Source organism: Microtus ochrogaster, chromosome X (assembly GCF_000317375.1).
Source record: "Microtus ochrogaster isolate Prairie Vole_2 chromosome X, MicOch1.0, whole genome shotgun sequence".
Classification (NCBI taxonomy): domain Eukaryota; kingdom Metazoa; phylum Chordata; class Mammalia; order Rodentia; family Cricetidae; genus Microtus; species Microtus ochrogaster.
Window position 1 is genome coordinate 15904415 of NC_022026.1, and position 26956 is coordinate 15931370.

Below are 26956 nucleotides of genomic sequence, written 5' to 3' on the forward strand. Positions count from 1 at the left end.
GTGTGTGTGTGTGTGTGTGTGTGTGTGTGTGTGTGTGTGTGTGTGAATATATGTATATGTGCATGAAGAGGAAGCCATCCACACAGAAATAACATGTTCCTCGAATGTAATAAAAACATACATTGGTGAAGCATTCTTGGACAGTTAAACTAACATCATAAAAGCACAGCCCCAGTATTACATTTAAAAGGACTGGTTAACTAGATACCACAGTATATGAAATCTCTCCAACCTAGCAACCTTGTAAGAAGGTTAACACGTCTAAAATTTTTGATTTGTAAACACCATTTTATTGAAGAGAACATTAAGCGCTAGCAAGCATAATTTATTTGCAGCTTTATTTCTAATTGCAGAAAGATTTTTTACATACCAGTGTAATACTAGGCAAATATCAGGGAATTTTGGCTTTCAAATATTGGACAGTTTAATTATAATTATATATGTAAATTTGGGCATTCTGAAACCTATGGGTACCCAAATAAAATCTGTAAACTATCTCCTCAAATCAGACCTTCTTTTCTTCTCTTTAGATTTTTCACCACCTAAATAAACATTGGATTAACATCAAGGGCACATGGGTTACACTGCAGCGAGTTTTCACTGCGCCCTTGCATGTGTTCAGACACTCGCATGGCATATGCTTGAGCCCTTCAAATAACCTACAGAGGACTTTGGGGACAAACAGGTTATTACTTTAAAGATTCACTATTATATTTTAGACTTATTCATTTTATTTAATGTGCATGAGCATTTTGTTTGCAAGTATGTAAGTGCACGTTTCACATGTGTTACTGGTGTCCAGAGAAGTCCAAAGAGGGCATTGAATCCCGGAACTGGAGTTAGAGATAACTGTGAGCCACCATGTTGGTCCTAACAGTGAACCTGGGTCTTCTGCAAGAACAATAATGACTCTCACTTACTGAACCACATCTCCAGCTCCAAGCTTCACACACACGCTCATCTTCCTTCAAGGTGGCTTTTAGTTCAAGTTAGTGACATTATGAAAACACTCACAGGTCAGGGAACCCTGATTGCTCTTCAAGCTGATGAGGGAGAGGGACTTGATCGGGGAAGGCGTAGGGAAATGGGAGGCGGTGGCGGGGAGGAGGCAGAAATCCTTAATAAATAAATAAATTAAAAAAAAACACAATTGTTTCATTTAATGTATTTTGGAATAAGTATGGGGGCCTAGTTCTGTCTTTCAAGCAATGTCTTCCCACTGTTGGTTGGTACTCTCCCAATTACATAACATGTGGGAAGAACCATGGCTGCCCTTGTTGCTACATAAGGTCAAATGTATAAGAACTGGGTGATAAGCCCAAATGTCAATATTTAAACTGATAAAGAGAATTATGGTTCTCTTGTAAAATGTCAAAGCAAAGACCCTGACACTTGGTGTGCATTAGATATGTGATTAATAAATGACTTAAACAACCAAATGGAATGTGGTCTGTCACATTACGAAAGCCCAGTGACCAACTAAATCACCTGAGCCCTAAGCAAATAACACATCTGCATAGCCTCCGAGTGTCTCACAGCCTGTTTCACTCAACAACAGTTAGCCAGCTTTTCAGCAGGCTCTGTAAGCATGGCTGAAGCAATGAAGATGAAAGGCATTCCCGTGATCTCGGCTGCTGAAGACTATAAGGAAGACACAGACATAACAGACATGTGGACTCGCTACCCACGTGCACCAGCCTGAGGTCACGGTAGCCATTGCAAACACTCCTACCATTGACCCTAAGAATCCTCATGGGAAAGCTTCTCTCTCAGAAGTCTTCTGAAGCGCTCTGCTTTCAGTCGGTTAGGGCCTTATTTCACTCAGACTGTGAAGTTGTAAAGAAAACCCACATGTTACAAGCTTGACAACTTTCCTAACTGCCTGTTGATGGCCACGAAAAGAATTCACTCCCTGCTTCAGTGACAAATGTGACAGCTTCAGCAAGTCTTCTCTGAAAGACCAATAAATGGGATCAATCTGTGACGGGAAAAACAAACAAACGAAAACCAAAGGATGAATTTGTGGAACCCAAAGGTTTCGTTTTTATTTGGAAAAGAAAAATTACAGCATGAAATGTACAGAATAGAGCACAACTAATTTGCTACATGAATTATAAGCATAAATTGAGAAAAAGAAACAAGCATGAAAATATTACATTTTAAATGCAATTCTTTGTAAACTACTATCAGGAAAAGTTCATCTTGGCACATAGAAAAGGCAATAGCCCTGAAGAGAATTTACTAATGCCCCTCATCCGCCCCAGGACTTCTGACTCTGCATTATCTTATGCGGTTAAAAGGAGCGCTAGGTCTAAAAAGCAAATTAAATCATAAGTTGTGCTTCCCTTGGCCTTAACTACTCTACAGCCCTACATTTAACTTAATTCATAATAAGCTAAATAATCGAAGGCACGCTGATTGCATTTGGTTACAAAGTAGAGAGAGAAGAAACAATTTTCAAGTCAAAAGTATTCTGAGATGACATTTTATCCAGCACAATGTTTTATCCACTTACTGCACAATTTGAGGAATAAAGAATACTACAAGTAAAATGTTTTTAAAGTAAAGGAAAAGAAAGAAGTATATGCTGTTGCTTCTTTGCATGTTCAAACAAATAAACCTGAAAAAAGAAATCCCCATCGTTTGGGCTGAAAGTCTTTTGGGTGGTGTTTTCCACATGGGCTGAGAAGCAGGCTGCAAGATCTACTTGCCAGTTGACATAGTAGCTTCTTTACATCAGCAGAGTCATCTCCGACACGGCTCTCTGTAATAGAAGTGGAACCCATTATTTCTCAGGGTGTTTGTTTCTGTGTGTGTGTGTATGTGCATGTGTGTGCGTGCATGTGTGTGTCTTTCTGAAGCAGGAAAGACTTCTATGTAGCTCAGGCTGGCTTGGAACTAACTATATAGCCCAGGTTAGTCTCAAGCTCCCAAACCTCACGCTTTAGCCTTCTCAGTGCTGGGATTATGGGCACACACCAGTAAAAGGGGCTTGCATCTCGATTCCCGTGTTTGTAAAGTGAAGTCAAATGAACAGCTCCTTTCAGTTTCTGTATGTGTGTTCATATTGTGTGCATGTCCGTGTGGGTGGATTGCAAGTGTGTGGATATAGGCCAGCATGTATGTGTGTGCACATGCATGCAGAGGCTAAAAGACATCGGGTGTCATCCTTAAGAACATCATCCACCCCCTATGAGACACAGTCTCTCATAGCTTCTTTTAAACTTTAAGGTGCAGGTGTTGTGGACTGCACTGCATTGCTCTTGTGTATGTTTTCCTGGGTAGCATGACTCAGGAAGGTATTCAAAGAGAAACTCTAATAGGTTGTCCTGAATTCCCAACACCTGTGATGAAAGCATTAGTCAATTTTGCAGACTCACTTTATTTTTCTGACTCCAAAACTAGATAAATAATGCTAGAAGGCCTGGTTCTGACAAGCCTTCTAGACACACACAGGCAGTGTTCAAATACCAAATGGTTTCCTCTGATTGCTCATATCTGACCAACTAATCCAATCGAATTCATCTACCAATGATATAAACTAAGGAAGTTTCACTTATTACTATAACTGATATAAACCTGTAGGTTGCAAATTACAGGAAGTAAACCATTTAGGGTTTGTTCCTGAGAGCCCTTCCATAGGTCTGGAAGGTCAGGTTTACAAACGGATATTACTTGCCTCTTGTACTCTCATTCTCAAATGTATGCAGGAGTTTTGTACAGTTTATCTGATCTATGATAGTAGAAAAAAATTGGATTCAAAATTACATGAGAATCAGAACCTCTTTTTTAGTGTTTTGTTTTGTTGACACAGGGTCTGTCTGTGTAGCCCTAGCTATCCTGGAACTCAACTTTGTAGACCAGGCAGGCTCTGAACTCAAGAGTTCTGGGATTAAAAGTATGTGCCACCAGGCCCAGCTCAGGATAACTTTCAATAAACCAGATGTTAAAGATATTTAAAAGAGTGCTTTATTTCTCACTATTTTCTAACTTAAAAAAAAAATTAGCCAGCCGGGCGGTGGTGGCGCACGCCTTTAATCCCAGCACTCGGGAGGCAGAGGCAGGTGGATCTCTGTGAGTTCGAGACCAGCCTGGTCTACAAAGCTAGTTCCGGGACAGGCTCCAAAGCTACAGAGAAACCCTGTCTTGAAAAACCAAAAAAGTCAGCCAAGTGGTGGTGGTGCATGCCTTTAATCCCAGAACTCAGGGGGCAAAGGCAGGTGGATCTCTGTGAATTCCAGCTCAGTGTGGTCTACAGAATGAGTTCTAGGACAGCCACGGGGTGTCACACAGAGAAACCATCTCAAAAAGAAAAAAAGAGAAAGTCACTTTATAATAAAAATGATATTTACTCAAAATTCTAATAGATTTCTTAATTTAAATCTTTGTTATTTCTCATTTTAATGTATAATAAAATATATTTTCAACAGATAAAGCTTGCATAAGAAAATAAAAGTCCTTCTTTAAAAGATGCATGTGTATTATATATGCCTATGGCCCTTGAAAGCCAGAAGAGGGCATACAATCCTCTAGAATTGGAGTTACAGATGGTTGTGAGCTGCCACATGACTGTTGGACATCAAACCCACATCCTCCAGAAGAGAAGCCACTGTTCTCAGCTGCTAAGCCATCTCTCCAGTCACTTAAAGATTGAAGTTCTCAATCTCAATATTTTAAGAACATAAAGCATTCGATCATTCAAAATATGAGCACTGCAAATACAGACAATTATGACAAATTTCCTGCTAGCACTTAATTTCTTCCTCTGTAAATTATAACTTAAAAAGTTTAGTCTTTCTTACACTAATACTGTTAAATATTGAGAAATTATTGTGTAAAGTAATTTTAAAGTATATTTGAAACTTCATTACATCTGTGTTTATACCTCATACTTAAGTAGAAAACACAGCTCTGAACAAAATTACATGGCAATACATATACAAACATACAAAAGTACATGGAAAACTGGTGACATCTGAGTAAGGCTAGCACGAATGTCAATTCCTAAGATTTGGTGTCATCCTCTAATTATAGAAGATAACTAGGTGGAGGGAACACAGACATTTCAGTAGTATTTTTGTTAGCTTCTTCTGAATTTATAATTTCAAATATTAAGCTTAAAAGAAAATTCCATATGCACAGAAAGGTGCAATAAAATAAACACCTTACTTTTTAAAAAAATCTAAAATTGAGAGGGTCATGAAGTCACACACTTGACAGCCTAAGGCAGGAGGCCAGCCTGGGCTACCACAGAGAGCTCCAGAGTGGAAAAAAATTAAAAATAACAATTGGAAAACTGATTATTTAACATCACTAGTGTCCTGTGTGTAATTGTGATGTATTCTACATAAAGAGAAGTGACTAGTGAATCTTTAAAGGACTCACCTCAAATCATTTCATTTAGATATAGAATGTACTCAATAATCCTCAAGGATTCTGACAAAAAGTTGTTCTTTATGTGCCCTACCTGTTTCATCAGTAAAACTGCCTCTGTAATTTTGATGTAGTATGTTATACTAACCATTTGTGGCCGATCTTCTTCATTGTCATTGTAACTAGGGTAGAAATAGTTGGCTGAACATTCCGCAGATGCTCCAAGACCTTCTGCAGATGGTGACACCTGAGTCCAAGCTACAAGAAAAATGACAGGTATATCAGTTACTTAAAAGATCTGGTTCTCCACCACAGGAGAAGCAAACTCACTGTTATAGTTAAAGCTGCGGTCTTCAACAGGCCAATAATACACACAGTCTTGCTCTACAAAACAAAACTGCACATAGGTTGTACTAGTTTTTAATTTGACATTTCAGAAAAGATTTGGACTACAATATACTTCTTCAAAATTTCAGAATGGTAGGAAGTTGAGGTTGATGGACATTATTAAAAGTAATGTTAAGCCAGGTGGTGGTAACACATGCCTTTAATCCCAACTTGGGAGGCAGAGGTAAGTGGATCTTTGTTAGTTCAAGACCAGCCTGGTCTAGAAGTGAGTTCCAGGATAGTCAGAGCTACACACAGAGATACCCTGTCAAAAAAAAAGTAATGCTAAACATTTTCAAAATATATTGTTTTTCTTACCTCCACACACGAAAAAAAATGGTTCTAAATGTTCTTTCTATAATATTTATATTTATCCCATTCAAATAGTACTTGTTAGATTCCACCTGGTGTTGCTATTATTTTGTCTTGGATCCTCTCTTAGTAAGCAGAGATCATACATTACATATCGTATGCCTTATAAGAGCCTGCATGTAGCCAGGTGTGCACACCTTTGATCCCAGCATGCAGAAGGCAGAGGCAGGTAGATCTCTACAAGTCCAAGGCTAGCGTGGTAGGTTCCAGGCCAGCCTGTACTACATACTAAGACCATGTATCCCCTTGCCAAAACAATGAGGTGACAGGCAGGAGATATGAGGTTTATTTCTTCCTCCCTTTATTTCTTTCTTCCTTCCTTTTTTTTCTTTAGACTTGAACTGCTTGAGATGAAGTAATCTGTGATAGTTTAAACTGTCAATTTGACACAACCTAGAATCACATGAGAAGACAATCTCAGTGAGGGATTGGCTAGATGATGTTGGCCTGTGAACAAGTGTTGACTGAGGTTTCTGTCCTACCCAATCTTGCAGCCATTCAGTCCCAAAGAAAACACACAGAGGTCTACATTAATCATAAACTGATTGGCCTCATATCTCAGGCTCTTATTAACTAATTCTTACATCTTATATTATTAACCCATTATTCTTGTCTGTGTTAGCCACATGGCTGGGTACTTTTGTCAGCGAGGAATTCTCATCTTGTTTCCTCTCTGTCTGAGTGATGACTGTAGACTGAATCTTTCCTCTTCCCAGAATTCTCCTGTTCTCATTCCCCTGCCTCTACTTCCTGCCTGGCTACTGGCCAATCAGCATTTATTTAAAATACAAGTGACAGGGTACAGACCATTGTCCCACAGCATGTCCCCCCACTTTTTTTAAACAAGAACTCTGAATCAAATATCATTTTTTTATCTTTTTGTCCAGACCATTATTCATAATATCTTGTAACCAACACTCTAAACAAAGATAAATATCTATAATCCATTTTGTGGGAATGTGGGTGTAATTTTCAGGGATACTTCCTGCTGATTGGAGGCACTGATAATCTTATGAGGACCTAAAGAAAATTTAAGATTATGGCCAAGTCCTGACTGGAAAATTCTGTGAGGCTGTGAGAAGTGCTGTGGGACAATGGTCTGTACCCTGGCACTTGTATTTTAAATAAATGCTGATTGGCCAGTAGCCAGGCAGGAAGTAGAGTTGAGACAACGAGAACAAGAGAATTCTGGGAAGAGGAAATAGTCAGTCTGCAGTTGTCACCCAGACACAGAGGAAGCAAGATGAAAATGTCTCACTGATGAAAAGTACCAATCCACATGGCTAATACAGACAAGAATTATGGGCTAATATAAGTTATAAGAGTTATAAGGAGCCTGAGCTTATAGACCAATCAGTTTATGATTAATGTAGGCCTCTATGTGTTTATTTTGGACTAAACAGATGTGGGACTTGGTGGGAGAGAAGTCTCTATCCACAGACAAGCCTGTGGGGGTGACTTTAATTGATATAGTAAGACCTAGCCTGAAAGTGGGCAGCATCATTTCTTTATAAGCATAAAGAAAACTATCTAAGGAAACTATTAATACAAGCAAACAACATGAATACATTTATTTCTCTTTGCTTCATGACTGTGAACATGAAGCTGCTTCAGGCTCCTACAGCTGTGACTTCCCTGCTGTGATAGACTGTAACCAAGAACTGTACACTGTAATAAACAAGCTCCCTCAATTGGTTTTGTCAGGGTATGCTCCTACAGCACCAAAAAAAAAAAAACTAAGACAAAATCTAAGTCACACATTTACAGACTCCCATCTCAGCCACAGTAAACTATTCATGTCACCTTGGAAATATTATGTGACCTCTCTGATGTGGTTTCCATATCTGTCAAATGAAGGCATTGGATACTAGGTTCTCTCTTTGTTTCTGGGGCTGGGAGTCACAACATAATGATCTGAGGGAAGCAACCTCTAAATGGATAACTAAAAACTGAACACGGTCATCATTACTTTTTCCTCCTCAACTAGTAGGATTAAAGACTACTATATTAAGTCCTGAGTACTTGGCATTTCTCAGGGAGTCTATGCTACTGTTTCCAAAGCTATTTAGGGAATCTCGTATGCTTGTATATTACCTTATACCTCCCTATTATGATACTTACCACATTCCATTTTAATCGCTTACTGAATAATCTACCTTCCTAGCATTGTAAAGATGGCAGCTGTGTGTATTTTAATTAGACTTCAAATGCAACTCTACACAATTCCTGATGCACTGATTAGATGAATCAAATGCATTATGTACCATCATTTCAAATAACATAATTCTCATAAGAAAACAAATTTTCCAGCTCTAGTCACAAAACCAATGGTAAATAAACAGTATATCCACTGAAGGCAGTATCTGTGTTGCATTCATTCCTGTCCTCTATTGTAAGAGTTCTAAAACTTGAACACAGATGAGCATTATATAGAAAGTTGGTCAAAATTCAGGTAGCTGGGCTTCACACCCAAAGTTTCTGCTTCATAAGATCTGAAGTAGAAAGAGCCAATAAAACCTTCCTCAATAAAACAAGTTTCCCAGGTGATATTAATGTTACTGGGCCAAGGATCACACTTTGACAAACAGTATTCTGTAGTTTCCATAAGAGTGTTTTTTGTGTGCAAGAAATGAAAGTTCTGAAACAGGCTAACTCAGGGATGGAGAGATGGCTCAGTGGTTAAGAGCACTGACTGCTCTTCCAGAGGTCCTGAGTTCAATTCCCAGCAACCACATGGTGGCTCACAGTCATCTATAATGAGACCTGGCGCCCCCTTCTGGCCTGTGGGGCACACATGGAAGGAATGCTGTACACATAATAAATAAAAATATATTTAAAAAAATATTTTAAAAAACAGGCTAACTCTCTTTTCTTTATACAAAAATAACACATGACTAGATTCTTTGCACATTAGCAACAGAAGTTAAAACTCACATAGTTATTGAATCTTTTCTTCAGATAACCAAGACACATACCTGTGCAATTTACTTGTGCTTGAACTGGCACAACTGCCTTCCTGACCTCCACCATGCCACTGGCTTGTTCTACCTCTTTTTCCACTTCCACAGCATTTAGAAGAGCTTCCTCTTGCTTTCTGAAACAGCCACTATAAAAATAGGTGAGCTTTTGCATAGTCTAAGAATAGCAAAACTTAAAATGTTCTATCTTGATATTATGTGCTAACAATAAGCTGAAAATCCATTCCAATAGCTGATGTGCCCTTATTTAAGTCTGTATAATAGTTAATATAAAACAGTTTCAAGAGCTTAAGTCCTAGGATTCAAGCCAGCACACCCCTTTTATGCAAACTTAATATTGCTCCCTTCTAGACCCAAGACATGTATGTGTACAACCTGTATTGCTCTGAAGACTTTTCACCTTAATGTGTTGATGTAGGATGCCCTTCTGCATGCTATAAATATGTTTTATTACCATTGGTTAACAAAGAAACCACTTTGACCTATGGCAGAGCAGAATATAGCTAAGCGGTAAATGCAAACAGATATGGGAAGAGAGAAGGTGGAGTCAGGGAGATGCCAACAGCTGCCAGGAAAGCAAGATGTGATGCAATAAACCACGAGCCTTGTGGTAAAATATAGAATAATAGAAATGGGTTCATTTAAATTGTAAACGCTAGTTAATAATAAGTGTAAGCTAAAAGGCCAAACAGTTTATAATTAACATTAAGCCTTCGAGTGGTTATTCAGGAACTGGTGGATGGATGAGAAACTTCTAGTTAGAATGTGTCAGGGAAGGTACATATAAATGTGTAGAAGAAATTTTATCCTGATTCACACTGTTAAGTTTTCACCAGCTACTGTTACAGCAACTACTTCATACAACAAAGTCTTCACTTCTGTGTTTGAATGTTACAAACCCTGCCAGAAAACGACCTTCAGAGTCGATCCCGATGAAAATCATGTGCTGTCTTAGATTTTAGAGACCTCTGGGAGATAGGTGTGACAAAGGAAAAAAAAAACAGTATATGTCATAAGTCATTCAGTGTTTCCATGCAACTAGTGTAGCTCAGTGAACTCTATCGGGGCTTTGAAAATGGCATGGAAAAATCTCTGTGTACACTCAGATGCAAAGAGTGCAGCTTTTAAGATTGTTAAAGGTAGGATGTCAAGATAGAGTTTTAAAGCAGCAGTGCTGAGCTGCCATGTACAACTGCCACCATCCTGAAGAACTTCAGGCTAACTTCATTACCTAGATCTATGCCTTAACTATGTACAAAACATACCTAAATCACCACCAAGGGTTCTTCATTAAGGGTCTACACAATGTGAACGAGTTCTTTATTGTTGTTCTCATACTGTTTCCCCCACAGACTGAAAGTAAGCAAAAGTACCCCAAAGAGAAAGCCATAAATGAGAACCACTACATTTACCGTCAGTCTGAATGCAATTCTTTGCAAGATCAATTGCAAAGTACTTAAGTATTTTAAAAACAGCTTTGCAATTTATAGGGACTGTTGGTCTCTGTGTGACTCCAATATATGGCTTAGATATGAGAAAAAAGTGTGGTTACATTATCTGATGAGTTATTGCTATCACAGAAGGCTGGTTGTTATAATTACATTGTTTGGTATGTCTGGGAGCTGAAGAGATTGCTCAGTGATTGGGAACAACTGAGGCCTTTGCAGAGGACCCAGGTTCAGTTCCCAGCATCCACACAGTGGTTAGGAACTGTCTGTAACTTCAGTGTCCAACACCTCTTTTAACCTCCCTGAACCAGGCAAACATGTGGTGCACGTTTGTACATGTAGGCAAAATATTCATACACATAAAGAGAAATAAATAAATCTAAATAAATTTAAAGAATTATGTTTCTGAGTGAAATGATCACTTACTCAGCTTTCTGCTGCTGAAGAGAAACTTCATCTGGTTCTCTTGGCTGATCCAGCTGTTTCATAGCTGAACAATAAAACATATCTGTCATTTATAAGTCATGTTTCTTACTTCTTTGAAGGATGACTTTCACATACACCACAGAGGGTGGGAGAAAAGAGGGAGTGAGATAGAGAGACAGATGGAAATACACACACACACACACACACAAACACACACACACACACACACATCCCATTTTCAGGTATTTGAAATGACCAACAAACAAGAAGACCCATCTAAAATTATCTGTAGAGTCCAAACTGTGTATTTGGATACAAACTAGGGGTTGGGGTGACACGCGGTTTCTACAAAAGAATGAGGACCTGCATTTGAATCTAAAACTGACAAAATAAAAAAACAGGGCTCAATAGCACATGTCTGTTGATGTGGGATGCCTTTTTGTATGCTGTGAATATGTTTTATTACTATTGGTTAATAAAGAAGTTCATTTGGCCAACAGCCAGGCAGAATAGAGCCAGGCAGGAAATCCAAGCAAACATAAAGAGAGATGAAGGGCAGAGTCAGGGAGTAGCCAGCTGACACCCGGGAAGCAAGATGTGAGGTAACAAGCCACAAGCTTTGTTTTAAAATATAGAATAATAGAAATGGGGTTAATTTAAGTTGTAAGAGCCAGTGAATAATAAGCCTGAGCTAATAGGCCAAACAGTTTGTAATTAATATAAAGTCTCAGTGGTAATTCGGGAACTGGCAGATAGACGAGAAACCTCTAGTTACAATCTTTAATCCCAGCACTCACAGGAGGTAAAGTCAGAATTCCCAGAAGCTCTGGGGCTAGTTAGCCTGTCTTATGCAGCAGTGAACAATGAAAAAGGGCCTGCCTCAAAGAAGGTATAATGCAACTGGTCTTCTGATCTCCACATGCTCGCTGTGGCACATGCACATATGAGCATGCATGCACACACACACACACACACACACACACACACACACAAACACAAATACACCTATAGTCACATACACAAGTATGTACATCTACATCATACACACAAGCAGAGACTCTTTTTTGTAAGTATAAGTTCAAAAGTGTAACCAATTCTTCATCCCAAACTTTCTGAATACTGGTTCTGTGAGGTTCCCCCCCCCCAAGGACTAGAATTTGATACTTTGTTGATCTCAACTGGTTCTGAAGCACCGAGGCTGACCTTAGAATTTAAATTAGCAGTTGGGTTTTTTTTTTTAAAAAGCTTTCTGAATCTCAATGTCACTTTTTTATTGTAGTTTAATACATCCCTTCATTATTATCAAATTATCAGCCCCATTCCCAGGAAGCCTTTTCATAAAACCCAACTAGTGGGTTGTCATTGTGCTTCTCCATATAAAGCATGGATGCCTGAAACTACCAGTCAAAGGGAATGGATACAGATGGGAGAGGAGGTAGAGAGGAACTGGGAGGAGTAGAGGGAGGCAAAATTATAATCAAGATATATTATTTGAGAAAAAAAATTCTATTTTCAATAAAAAATGAAATTACCAGTCAAACGTTCTTGCTGCTTCAACAAAATGTTCCTTATTTCTTTTAACCATAACATCTTCACATCAATATTTGGAGCCTAAAAATTAAAGCAGAAGGAAAAAGTATGTTTCCTTTTGAAAAGAATGCTTTTATAATAATGAAAAATGTAATCAAACATGAGTCACTCTATGAAACACCAGATTCAAATTCTAGCCTTTTAATTCTTAAAGCATTTAAGAGGCTGATCACTAGCAATCTGATTAGATATTATAATCAAAATCATTTTAAAATTGCCGTAAAGAGTATAACAACTGGAAAAAATACAGAGATCCTTTCAGCTACTGTTGCTTCACTGGAGGATCACACACACACAAACACACACACACACACACACACCACTTTGTTTCAATTTTAGTAAAAACAAAGCAAGCTCTAGTATTTCTACAGTTAAAATTAATTACATAATCATCTTAAAAACTTATACTTACACGATGGATTCCCTAAATGCTCTCCCATTGCTTATAAGGTAAGTCTGTTATATGGTACCAACTCATAACTTAAAGTAAACCAAGAAGGGTGTATGTACTGCTATCAATACAAAATAAAAAAAAACTGAACATCTGCAACAGCTAATAACATATGGGTCAGCCACAAGTGGTGACACAGAGACTTAGTGAAAATAGCACAGCACTATCTTGAAATGTCTTGAATCAACTCCCCTCCCTGAAACAGAGTGGGCCTCAGAGCACACCTGCCCAGGATCTTGACTATGTTCTGTCAAAAGAAGGAATACATCCAAACAGTCATATCTTTAAGTCTTTAAATGCTGAAGACAAAGGAAACTCAAGGCTAACTGGAGAAACTTCATAGATGCAAAAAAAAGTAGCAGCCAAACTTGAAAGGAATGAGATTTTTTTTAAATATTTATTTATTTAGTATACAATATTCTGTCTGTGTGCATGTCTGCAGGCCAGAAGAGGGTACCAGACCTCTTTACAGATGGTTGTGAGCCACCATGTGGTTGCTGGGAATTGAACTCAGGACCTTTGGAAGAGCAGGCAATGCTCTTAACCACTGAGCCATCTCTCCAGCCCTGAAAGGAATGAGATTTTATAAAAGGTAACCAACATTTTTTTTTACCAACTCAGATTTTTAAATCATTTTTAAACTATCTATTTATTTACTTTGATTCAATATGTATGGATGGCTTGCCTGCATGTATGTTAAGCACACCACATGCTTTCAATGCGCATGGAAACCAGAAGGAGTCAAATTCCCATAGGTTGTTGTAAGCCACCTATCATGAGTGTTGGAAATCGAACAGAGTCCTTTTTTTCTTAATGTTGGTGCTGGAGAGATGATGGCTCTGTGGTTAATAACATGCACTGTTATTGCAGAAAACCAGACCTTGATACCCAGCACCCATTCGGGAGAGCAAACAATGAACTTCAACTCCAGCTCCAGCGGATCCATTGCTCCCTACTGGCTTCGTAAAGCACTGCACAAATTCCCAGAGACACAGACAGACAGAGAGACATACACACACACCTAAAATCATTAGCATGAATGTTATGAAGGTAACCAACTGCTTCCTGTTAGATTTAAGGTCTGCTCCACTAGAGAAAACACAGGCCTAGTATTGAAAGTTGGTTGAGAACCTTGGTTGGTGAGCTCATAAGCTCCACATGTGAACCTACTAATATTATTTTGTTAAATAGGTATAATATCAAACTGCCCTCTAAATTAACATCTACCTGAGCAAAACTCTCCGAGCTCATCAGACAAGTTGATTTGTGCAGTGTTTGAAGGTTAATAAAGAAGCTTAGAATTGTTTAAAATGTAGAGACTGAGTATGGCATGTTCATTCATAAATGGCCTCTTCTATATCACACCCCCCACACACGAGGCTCAGAAACCACCACAGGAGAAGGGACAGAAAAAAATTTAAGATCCCGAGGTTTGGGAGGATGAAAGCAAACCAGTATCTTCTGGATATGATGGGACCACTGCATTCAGGAAATGATGGCAGCTATGGATGCCCAGGACCTCACAAGACCAAGTCAATCAACATTCCAAGGCAGAGTGCTGGGAAGGGATTCAGAGTTCCCACTACTAAGTAAAGAGTAATAGATGATTCCTGGCTTCTGGGGTAAAGAGAATCAGTTTTCTTTAATAATGAGACTCCTGGTAGGTTTAACATTCTCCAGTGGATGCTTCTACGTCCAGAAATATATAGATAATACAAATTGAAGATGATGGGTTAATAAATTAAATAAATAAAATCAAAATTTGTCATTTTATTGATGATTATGGTTTCCAGAAGAATAACCAACCTGAACAATGTAAATTTCTTCCTTCTCACCATACCATATTTCAAATTTGCGGTTATCGCCTTTCACGTGTTCTGTGATTCCAACTTCTTCCATCTACAACAAACCAAATCGTTCTTGATCATTGGATTACAAATATGAAATTACATTCACCATGCTCTGTCATAATCTCTGGGAACAGAATGTCTCACGTAAGCAAAATACACATTTTACTTTCAATGAGCAGAAAAAGGGAAGTATAGCCATAGGCATGATGACTTAAGAGTTTTTGTGGAAATATGCACTCAGAGTTCAGATACCACGTTCCATTCCAGTGATTAATATAAATGGCATACATCTGAATATCCAGGTTGCCTATCAAAGGTTGAATTCTGCTGGAAATTAACTATACGGTAGTAAAACAGAATTTTGTCAGATGTATAAGTTATTAAACATCAATGGGAAAAGCTACTTGAAATTGATCAATTTCAAGGTTTTTTGAAGTAATTATTGACCAGATCAATTTGATCTGACAAGATTATTCCTTATGACTTATAAGTAAATTTATGGGTTAGGGAAGAGTTCCCAGAAGTTTTTCAATTCCCCCCAATTCCTCAGCCTCTACAGCAAAGAAAATACCTAACTTGAATGAGAACCTTCTCAGGGCAGTAAAACTTGTGTTGTATGAAGTATTTCTTCCTTCCCACCACTTTCTTCTCACCCTGGTTTCTGCTTTGCAAAATTGTCTTTCACCATTTGCTGCTAACCTTGCCTAATTCCATGGGGGACAACTTCAGTCCCTTGTGTAACATTTTCTTTAAGTTGTTCTCTGCCTTTCCTCTTTTCTTTCAACTCCTTCCTAATTGTCTCCAGGAATATCACACTCCGTTACACTTACGAACCCCCAAAATGACCCAAATTAAAACTAATAAACATTAAGGGCAGTGCTCATAAGATTCCTGCATTAAGGTAAAGAAAAACAATTATACTTAGAAATGAAACTTAGCTATGTTACTTTAAGAGCCTCTGACATCCACCTTGAATACAGTCTAAAGTGACTTCTAAATGCTCCCAAATATAGCCTTCCTGCGCGACTCTAATCTAACTCTGCTTGAATATTTCAATATAAGACTACTTGGATCCTACTGTTTTTCAAAAGTAATTATGTTTCATCACATAACTGTCTCAATGGGATGATAGGTAGCAGACAAACAGACTTCCAAGTCAAAGAAGGACAGACTGGACCTCCATCCATCACTAACATTCATCAGCTATGTGTCTTAGTGTAAGGTGCTGAATTTTCCCCAAATTCCCTTATTTCAAACATAAATTTGGTAAATCGTGTATTTCATAGAGTTGATATAGAGATATAAGTAGTAAACGGTATGTTCAGATCATATAAGTTTTTGTGGAGGTATGTGCATGTGGGTATGCATGTTCACATGTACATGGGTACATATATACATGTATGGAGGCCAGAGATTCATGTCAGGCATCTTCCATAATAGGTCTTCACTTTATTTATTGATGTAGGGCCTCCTGTTGAACCCAGAGTTAATCTGATCCAACTAATCTAACTAGCCAGCTTGCTTTGAAGATCCCCTAGAGCTGAGATTACAAGGGGCAGCCACACCCACTAGTGATCTGAACTCCAGTCCTTATACTTGAATGACAAGCTCTTTACCCTTCCCTCCAGTTCATAATGAGCTTTGAATGTATGGCTTTGCCTCCCATCCTTTTCTGTATTTGAATGGCAACTGTTTTACTATTTCCCATTGCTAAAATATATAACACATCATTATTTAAATACATGTGGGCATTTCCTAGGAAATCAAACTATTTTTATCTGACACAAAGTTAGCACTGTTGTGTGGTCAGTGTAAACAACAGTTGATGATAATAAGCAAGTGCACAATCTGATGGATCTGAGAAAGCAACGTCTCTAGCTGGTTACCTGTGACCTGACATATGGCTTTTCTATGGATGTTAAGTGCTTGCATTAGAGTACATAGTCATTAGAAAGACATGAGCAGGCTGTGTGGTTCCAGCTTGCTGTTATGCAGTCAAAAAAATACATTTCAGGGGAGAGAAGTTGTTCAGCTATGCTTAGCAGCACACTGACCAGTAATGATGGACTCTCATGAGAAACAGCCGGAAGAAGCAAGCATAATGAGACCTACGAAACAGTCTAACTTCCGTCTTTCTTAGTCTACAGCATCACCCTTTTCCCAGGAATCTTTATCTAAAATTTTGCAAGCAGCACTGACTAGTTCTTTTCAATTAAAGACACAATTATATCAGAAAACAAAAGAAAAACCGGACAGATTTTCTTCTTTTAAATGTCAAGTACTATTTATTTTCTATATCTGGTATGTCACTAAGCCCTTATGTCTGCCTTCCATTGAAATGGTTCTTGCATCAATTCCTCCTTCTGTTTCCATGGCAACTATTGTAACCCTTCTGGCTTCATTACCTCATTAGTCCTTCTCTACTTCAATTATCTTCAGAAACACTCTGTTGTTGACATGTCTATCATTGTATCAAATTTAAAATAAAATAAGAAATCAATGCAAATAAGAAATTCTGCAGTAAGTAGTTACTAGATCACCTCACAAACAGAATGTGAATCAAATTGGTTTATGTAAAACATGCCTACAAAGGAGAAGTACCTTTTCAAGGAGTACACGTACAGATGGCAAGATCTAAAACCTGTCACAAAGACATCACAATGTCTTGGTTCTCAATTGATGTTTATTAAAGTCATAAGTACATCAGATATGTAGACTTAGAGGTGGACTATATTAAAAGAGTAATTGAGTACTTGTGATAAAAGTGACTGGAGTTTTGAAGAATCTGTGGAGATACTATGGATTCAAAACTGAATACAAAACAGACAATGGGAAACATTCAGGGAGGTGATTCTAGGTAGGAATTTTGCGAGATACAGCTAGAAGCAGCTGACCCGTCTGAGGAAAAACAAAAGTAGGTAGGGCCTGCTTATCAGGTGGCCTCCTTAAACTATGTCCTCAAGCCCTCGACAGGTCCAGCCACATAATCATTGCTAAATTTCCATCAGCCCTCAACTATACTGGGAAAGCTAGCTGAGAAAGAAAACTCAGGAAAAATGATTCAAAGGACCGTGACTAGAGAATTGAAGGTAAGAATGTTCCATCTTCCAATCATTTCATAAACAAATGTGTTGCTTTTAGAATTTAAACTTGAAAGATAAAATTCATTAGGTTTGAAATAACCAAATTTGCCAGCTAGTGCCTCAGGTGGATTAGAAGTACTCCCAGACCTCTAATGACTTTCACAAACAACCGTCTCCTAATTTTAACACAAGACTAATATACAGTAGTAGTTTGGGTTCTAGACAGAATAAAATAGTTTCAAAGAATAGCACAGAATACATATATTAGGAAGGTCCAGCTATAGATAGGGTAATCAGAAAGCATGGGGCTAAGGAAGGGAGGAGGAACAAAGACAGGAGGGTAGGAATACGCTAAGCACAAGAGTTCTCCATTTTTTAAACTGCAGTGAGGAGGAGGAAACCCTTTGCTTCTTGTTTCTCCTATAACAAAAGCTTCTTGGTAATGAGACCAAGAATTTTACCCGGGACCATTGGAAGAGGTGAGCTGGGGCAGAAAGGGCACCTTGGAGAACATCTGAGACGACAGTGATGGGGAGTTGAATCAAAGCTATAAACCTGGAGCCAACCCCTTGTCCTGAGTTCAGACGCCCAAAACCCATGTTCAGCTAGATGTGGTAGTACATGCTTGTGATCCTAGTGTTCCCATGGCAAGAAAGGAGGTGGAGACAGGAGACCCCCTGGAAGCTCTTGGGATAACAAGACTGGTGTGCATAGCAATGATCAACAGGACACCTTGCTTCAAACAAGGTAGAAGGGGAGGACCAACACCTGAAATGTCCTATGACCTCCAAAGTTGACCTGTAGCATATACGGGTCTGAGCTCACACATGAACACATATGCATTGTTTTGTTTTGTTGATTCTTTTAACCAGAGGGATGAGTAACTAAAGTGTAAAACCTACTTAAGTAAAAAAAAAAAAAAGTATTCAAGGTAGAATACATATAAGATAATATTGTATCAGACAATGTGAGTTTTCTTACTTTTAGGCAGTGTTTAAAACTGTATGATGGATATCTATCAGCGCCTTCTCCAGATTCAACACGCCTCTTACAAAACATAACAGCTTTTTCATACAGGAAAAGGTGTCGCTGCATGGGCTTGAATCTTGCAAAATCCTTCATTTTTGTAGCACCTTTCCGGTGTCCTAGCCAAACACTGAATGCACCTTGCAGAATCATCTTGCCCAGCTCATTCAGATTCCCCTAGAATGAAAAATCAAAACCAATTCAGAGAACGCAGAGCTATATCCATGTGTCAAACATTGACATTGTAGTTTTTAGTTTGATTTACTAGTACTCTGAAGCATGTTTTGCCTACTTTATTTCTTTCAGATCATTACATAAGACTTTATTGCTGAGAACTTGTCACATTTGGTCACAGGAAATGAATAAATCAATCTCATACTGCCCTGCATGGCTTACCCTTTACAGGCTAACTTTCATACTACTAGAAGGTACTATGCAGGCTGCTAGGTGGGTAGTCAGTTATCATTCACCAGCAGTGAACCAGGTGAGACACAATAATGGCCAAGATGGCAGAATAGTGGCATGAATTTCTTTTTTGTCCTTTATTTTTTCTTATTGAAAATAGAATTTTTCATACAATATATTCTGATTACAGTTACCACACCCAAATTCCCCTTAGGTCCTCCCCCACCTTCCCTCTCGGCCAGATTCACACCCTCGCTGTCACTCCTTAGAAAACAAACCAATACTAAAATAAAATGAACTAAAATACAATAAACAAACTGGAATAGGATGAAACAAACATGAGAAAAAGAACCAAAAAAAAAACACAAGAAACACATGTAGATGAAGAAACATACATGTTTGTACACACAGGAATCCCATAAAAACACAAAACCAGGAGCCATAATACATACACAAAGAACTTGTAAAATTTTTTTAAAATGTCTTGACAAAACATTACGGGACAAAGAACCTCCATCTGCCCCCTATGGCAATCAGGAAAGAGAACTCGTACCTCCTCAGGGCAAAACATTAGAGCTGGCCTGATGGTGTGAGTGTGAGGACCTGGATCTGAAGGCCTCATAGCAAGAACTGACCTGGTTCCTTATTGTAAGCTGTATTAGGTAAGCTAACCAAGGCAGAGCTGGAGGGCTTGCTCTGGTAGCGATGATGAGGGAAAGCTAGTGGACTGACCACTCCAGCCATCACCCAGGCAGGCCCAGAACAAGGGCTATGAGTTAGCCCACCCCAGCAACCACCAAATCTATGAACTGTTGGAGCATGTGAAAGGGATGAACCTACAGATCCAAAACAGCAGGATGCCTACACACAGGACAACAAGAAGATACCCAAGAAGAGCCCTTGTGAAAGCCATTATCAGTGGTGTAGCAGAAGCCAGAGGCCTCTAGCCAGACCAATGCTCAGAGCAATGAACACTCACAAGTAAAGATGAACAGACTAAAGAGCACACTGTGTGACTCAACGGGCCACACTCAGCTTCTCTTGTTGCTATTTTTATTTTTGTTTTGTTTCTTTTATTTGCTTGGTTTTTCTTTTAAATTTGGTTTTGTTTGGGGGGGGAGACTACAAGGGCAGAGGGGGGACTCAAGGGGACAGGGAGAGAAGTTGGATAAGAATGATGTGAAATCCACAAAGAATCAAGAAAAGTAAAATCTTTTTAAAGTTTTGAAACTGTTCACTGTACCATAACTTTTTACTTTGAAACACACCATGTCTCGCATACATTTAAAATTGCTATGAAGGTGCCACATAAAAGAACCTTCCTTTTTGTTGGCTTCTTGGCATTTGCCATGTGGAGTTATTTCAGCTGGAGCAATGCTCATATCTCTTCCTCACTCTTGATTAATTACCTCATTCATGATAAATTACCACCCTTTGGATGGAGCAGTTCTGGGGAAAGGTGGCAAGCCCTGAAGAGTTAAGCCTTTTTATTCATATCTACTCCAGACTAGGGAAAGTATCAGTCTGGGACAGAGAGTCTGCTTAACTGACTCAAGGTTCAGACTTGAAGGCAGGCTGCTACAGACCAGGAAAATGTCATCGGATTCCATTTGGCTGCTCATCTGCACCCAATCCTCCACTTAGCTTACCAATAATAATGCTTATACTTTTATTTCCATTTGTCTGCCTCCTATGTTATTTTCCAATTGAATCCAAAAGATAAAAAGGGATTCTGGTAAGTCTACCCTCAAAAACTCCATCATTAAAGTTTACTTACAATATAGCCATTGATTGCAATCTGATGCATGGAGTCATTCACTGACTTCAATAAGTCCAGCATTGTATCAAGTGCCTCCTTTAACTGAGTTGTTCCTTCTCCTTCTTTGCTGTACTTTAAGAGCTCCTATGAGTAGAAGTCAAGAATCAAACAATATTAGTCACATATTAAAAACTGCTGGAAAAATTAATTATTTGAAGCTAATATGCTTTTGAGCAGTAATCCAAAGATAATGTCATTCTTAGAGTAATTTCTTTCATATTGTCTGTCATATTAACATATTTAATAACAATGTCAAAATTGGAGAAGTAGAATAATAATTCTAGAGTATAAAACAAAGAGCATCCATTCAATGCTTTTACAATTAAAAAACAGTTATAAAAACACATCAGGGATTACATGAAATTTCTTCTTCTACATACAATAATTTATCACTCATAATGCATATAGCATCATGAAACACATTTTAGAAGAATCTATGTTGGATTTGTACATAACATAGATTCTACTAATCCTTTTCCATTAAACTAGGGGAGTGTCATTTGCATTTTTCATTGAAAGGGCCAATAGGAAACATAATCTTAAAATGAATAAGTATATATTTCGACCTTAATATAAAAATTCTTTAAAAAATATTATGCTTAGATATGAATAGAACTTATATGGAGGATGAAGATCTCCTTATACTCATAACTTAATCATCTTGTGATTGTCATTTGTATATCACCATGAAAAAGCACAATGCAAAAAAACTTATACCTAAAGTTCATCTTCTTCAACCTATTGCTAATGCTTCCTAGTCAATCACTTCCTCACAGATGACTACTAGATTTGATTCCAAAAATAACGTTAAGTAGGGTCTAAAGAGATAGCTCACTGATTAAAAGCACTGGTTGCTCTTGCAGAAGACCTGGGTTCTATAACTCTGATGCCATCTTCTGACCTCCATGGGTACCAGGCAGACACATGGTACACATAGACATGCAAAGTACTCATACACATAAAATAATTTTTAAAGTAAAGAGACAAGCAACTGCTTCATGTAATTACCTTTAAAAGCAACTGATACTTAGTGATTCGTTGCACTGGTTTGAGCAAATAGGAATCCAGACCAAGTCGGTGTTTTAATTTTCTCTGACATTCCTGTCATTAAAAGATAATGATCAGCTGGGTACAGTATTAGACACCTTTAATCCCAGCACTCCAGAGCCAAAGGCAGGCAGATTTCTGTGAGTTTGAGGCTAGCCTGGTCTACATAGCAAGCTCCAAGTCAGCCAAAACTGCACAATAGAGAGACCCTGTCTCAAAAAAAAAAAAAAAGATAATCAATAAATGTTAAATTAAGAAATGTACAGGGGTACAAGTGACAAGCAAAATATATATGAAAATTCCATATAGAATGCTTACTTTGTAAGCTTATTTTTAAAGTAATTTTTTTTTAAAAGACATATACCAAGGCTGGAGAGATGGGTCAGAAGTAAAAGCACTTGCTGCTCTTCCGGAAGACCAAGGTTCAGTTCCCTGCACCTGTGCCCGCCCACACAGTGATTATTCCTAACACTAGTTCTCAGGAATCCAATACATGGTGTGTGTGTGTGTGTGTGTGTGTGTGTGTGTGTGTGTGTGTGTGTGTACTGGCAAAATGCTCATATATAAAAATCTTTAAATAATTTTAATGAATAAAAATACATGTTCCTGAAAAATGTCAACTGTCAAGTGCTCATTGATTAGACCCCAGACCTGAATCTTTCTTACCTCTTAAGAACATGTATCAGGAAAATCACAAAGGAGGGAGGGGAGTAAGGGGAAGAGGAATGGAAGGAAGGAAGGATGAATGGATGGATGGATGGATGGATGGATGGATGGATGGATGGATGAATGGATGGATTTGGAAGGTAGAAATTTACAGCATTTCAAAGTCTAAAAGATTGCCACGTATAAATTCATATTGGTATAAACTGTATAAAATTTGAGAAAGCAGGAAATGACAATAGGTTAGAATGATTAAAACATTCTTCAATCTGTCCAGGAAAATTAACAAAAGGCTACTCTACAGGCAAAGGCCCAGAAAAGAAATAGGTTGTGCTAAATATAAATCTGACTGGGTATGAGAACAGAATATTTTTTAAGATCACAAGAAAAATACAGACTTCATCAACTCGTGCTGTATTTCATTCAGTAACTGGCTTGCTGCCACTATAAATATAGGGGCTATGACATTGGGTCCTGGGAACAGTGTAGGGACCATAGTTAATAGAAGATGGGGGTTGTTAGGATGAATGTGCATATGGAAAATGCACAACACAAAATGACTGGAAAGAGGATATACCTGAATAAGATACAGGGCCTTCCACTAAATGTGAAAAAAATTCTGCATATAATTTAATTCAAATAAAAATAAACAATTAACAATTAAATATGATAGTCTGATACAAGCCATTTTGTTCTCCTTCATAAAACCCAATTAGAAAAATAAAATATATTTTTCTCAAGACAAAAATATAATTGAGGAGGAAGAAAATATTTGCAAAACTTAAAACTAAAAGTCAATTCACACATGGTATCTGATTACAAGTTGAGAGAACTGTTTGCTAAAAACAGTTCAGATTTTATGTTAGAGAATGCCCCAAGCCCTTCTCAAAGAAATACCTGTAACTCTGAAAGAGAAAAGTTCAAAATATTTATGAAATCAATACCAACAACTGTTGATGAGGATATGGGCCAATCAGAACTCATCCACTCTAGTAGTAATGGAAAACTGCAGTCACTATAGAAAACAGTCCAACAGCTAGTCATTAAACATAAGCAAGCATGATGGAGCAGATGGATCTTTGTGAGTTCAAGGCTAAGCTGGTCTATATAATGCATTCCAGGCTAGTTAAGGATATATGTTAAGATCCTGTTCTATGTTAAATATATAAAATATGACCCATTTTATTCCTAGGTGAATAGCCAAAAGAAAAAAAATTGCTTAAATTTTTTTGTGTTGTCTGTTTGGTTACATTAGAGACAAGTATGTGAAATTCTGATTCAAAGTTTCTTGTGTGTTTCTGGATTTATTGAGAATGGTCCTTAGTCTCAGATTGCTTGTCTCTGGTTGTTTTCCTTTGGTGTGCTCGTGAGAGATGGGGGAACTTTGCTAATACATCTATCTTTATACTCTCCCTTCCGCTGCTTAGATCTTCCAGACTGCTGTTCAATAGCAACATAATTGGCTGATACTATGCTTGAGGAAAAGGACATGAGTTTCAAAGTTGTTAGATATATAGATATGGTGGATCACAACCACTTCTAATTCCTGTCCTAAAGAATATGAAACCCTCTTCTGGCCTTTGAGGGAACTAGATACACCTGGTATACAAACATGCATCCAGAAAAAACACACATACATTATAAAAATAATAAAATTTGCAAAATATTACATAATAGCTATGTAAAACAAAAGATAAAAACAAGTCAAATGCCCATCAACTAATGACCATATGAATCAACTGTGATCTATCTATTCAGCAAAATATTCAAGCAGAAAAAGAATAAAGTATTACTATAAACAATGGTATTAAGCTCGAAAATCTTACGTAAAATAAGTGATTCCCAACCTGTGGGTCACGACCCCGTTGTAACTTGAATATCAGATATTTTACATTACAACTCATAATAGTAGCAAAATTACAGTTATAAAGTAACAACAAAAATAATTTTATGGTTGGAGGTCATCACAACAGGAGGAACTGTATAAAGGATCACAGCACTGGGAAGCGTGAGAACCACTGTGTTAAGAAGCCACATTAAAAACACCATAAAGTGTATGCTTTTGCTTATATAAAATTATATAATAGAATAGGTTAACCCACTAAAACAGAAATCTGATTAATAGCTAAATGTTAGTTGAATGGATTAGGAGAATTCAGTAAGTCAGTGAATAAGAGGTAACGATCAAAAGGTAAACGGTTGCATAAATCCTTTTTTCTTTTCTTTTCTGTTGGGGGGAGACTTTGTCCATTAGTTGGTTGCTATTATTTGTTTGTTTTCAAAGGTAGAATCACTATGTAGCCCAGGCATGACTCTAACTCAAGATCCGTCTTCCTCAGGCCTGTCAGTGCTAGAATAACAAGTGTATGCTACCACAACTGACTTTAGGGAGGGAATTTTTAATAGTAAAAATGTTCTGAAATTGATTAGGTTGATAACCATACAATCTAATGAATATAGTTAAACTACTGAATTATATACTTTAGAGCAGTGGTTCTCATGACTATTGAAAAACACAAATATTTACATTATATTTCATAATAGGAGCAAAATTATACTTAGGAAATAGCAACAAAAATTTGGTTGGGAATCACCACAACATGAGGAATTGTATTAATGGGTCTCAGCATTAGAAAGGTTAAGAACCAATGCTTTAAGGGAATAAATTTTATAGTATCTTATTTGCATAATAATAAATCTGTTACCAAAACCAATATTGAATGCACATTAAAATCTAAAATAAAAAATGTAAAAGCTGCAATAAGCACAACTGAGTCACACACACTCACGTGTACACACATACACACACACACACACACACACACACACAGCAGAAGAATGATTCTCTATAAAAGTAAACCAGAGGGCCTCTGGACCAAGGTATATAAGGTTCAACTAATTTGAGAATACTATATTGAAAACAAGGAAAAGGGCCGGATATCTTAAACATCTAACAACTTTGAAACTCATGTCCTTTTCCTCAAGCACAATAGCAGCCAATTATGTTTCTATTGAACAGCAATCGGGAAGACCTAAGCAGCGGAAGAGAAAGTACCTAAAGATAGATGTATTAGCAAAATCCCCCATCTCTCACGAGCAAACCAAAGGAAACAACCAGAGACAAGCAATCCAAGACTGAGAACCATTCTCAGTAAACCCAGAAACACACAAGAAACTCTGAATCAGATTTCATGTGCTTGTCCCTAATGTAAATAAACAATTAACAGACATTTCAGGAAAGCATCCAAGATGAGTAGCAAGTGCTAATAAAGAAAAAGAACAGAAAAGCGATGTAAACGCAGTTGGAACCATGCAGAGAGAATAAAACTACTTTAAAAGGAAAATCTATTATTATGTTCATATAGATAATTGAAAAGAAGTTCTGGAACAAAAATCAGGATTCCATTAAAAGTAACTCAGAGAGTACAGAAAACTGTTAACTGACAGACATACAAGTGTGGAAACTGATATGGAAGTTCCTGAAATAACAAAAACTATGGCCAGGATGATAGCTCAGTTGCTAATATACCTGCAAGCATGAAGAACTGAATTAGATGCCCCACCACCTGCATTTTAAAAATTTAAAAACAAAGATGTGCTTAGTGATTTGCAGCATTTATGTACTTATAATCACAACACTAAAGAGGAGATAGGCATATCTCTGATGTTTGGTGGCCAGTTAGCCCACCATACTTAGCTTGTTCCAAACCAATCAGAGACTCTGTCTCAAAAAACCAAGGATAAAACTCACCCAAGGACATATGCATATGTGTATGTACACATGCATGTGCACACACAGGCATAAATGCATCTGCAGACACATGAACATACACACATACACATATTTTTAAAAATTGAAACCAATACAGTAATGAAAACAGTGTGGTACTGGCATAAAAACAGAGAAGTCGACCAATGGAATCGTATAGAAGACCCGGATTTTAACCCACAAACCTATGAACAACTCATTTTCAATAAAGGAGCTAAAAGTATACAATGAAAGAAAGAAAGCATCTTCAACAAATGGTGCTGGCACAA

General features: G+C 37.8%; 1 protein-coding gene across 5 annotated transcripts in view; it reads right to left on the reverse strand.

Moving 5' to 3' along the window:
• Positions 1–2030: 2030 nt before the first annotated feature.
• Mcf2 (MCF.2 cell line derived transforming sequence) overlaps positions 2031–26956 on the reverse strand; it is a 74366-nt gene continuing 49440 nt past the window's right edge. For all 5 annotated transcript variants that reach the window (XM_026784924.1, XM_013350472.2, XM_026784923.1 and 2 more), the window contains 9 exons: positions 22217–22309; positions 21167–21292; positions 18940–19161; positions 14832–14924; positions 12517–12595; positions 10985–11048; positions 9108–9238; positions 5522–5631; positions 2031–2764 (listed from right to left, as the gene is read on the reverse strand). In XM_026784924.1, the coding sequence (XP_026640725.1) occupies positions 2732–2764; positions 5522–5631; positions 9108–9238; positions 10985–11048; positions 12517–12595; positions 14832–14924; positions 18940–19161; positions 21167–21292; positions 22217–22309 (951 nt within the window). In that variant the 3' untranslated portion in view covers positions 2031–2731. The remainder of the gene's footprint in view (positions 2765–5521; positions 5632–9107; positions 9239–10984; positions 11049–12516; positions 12596–14831; positions 14925–18939; positions 19162–21166; positions 21293–22216; positions 22310–26956) is intronic.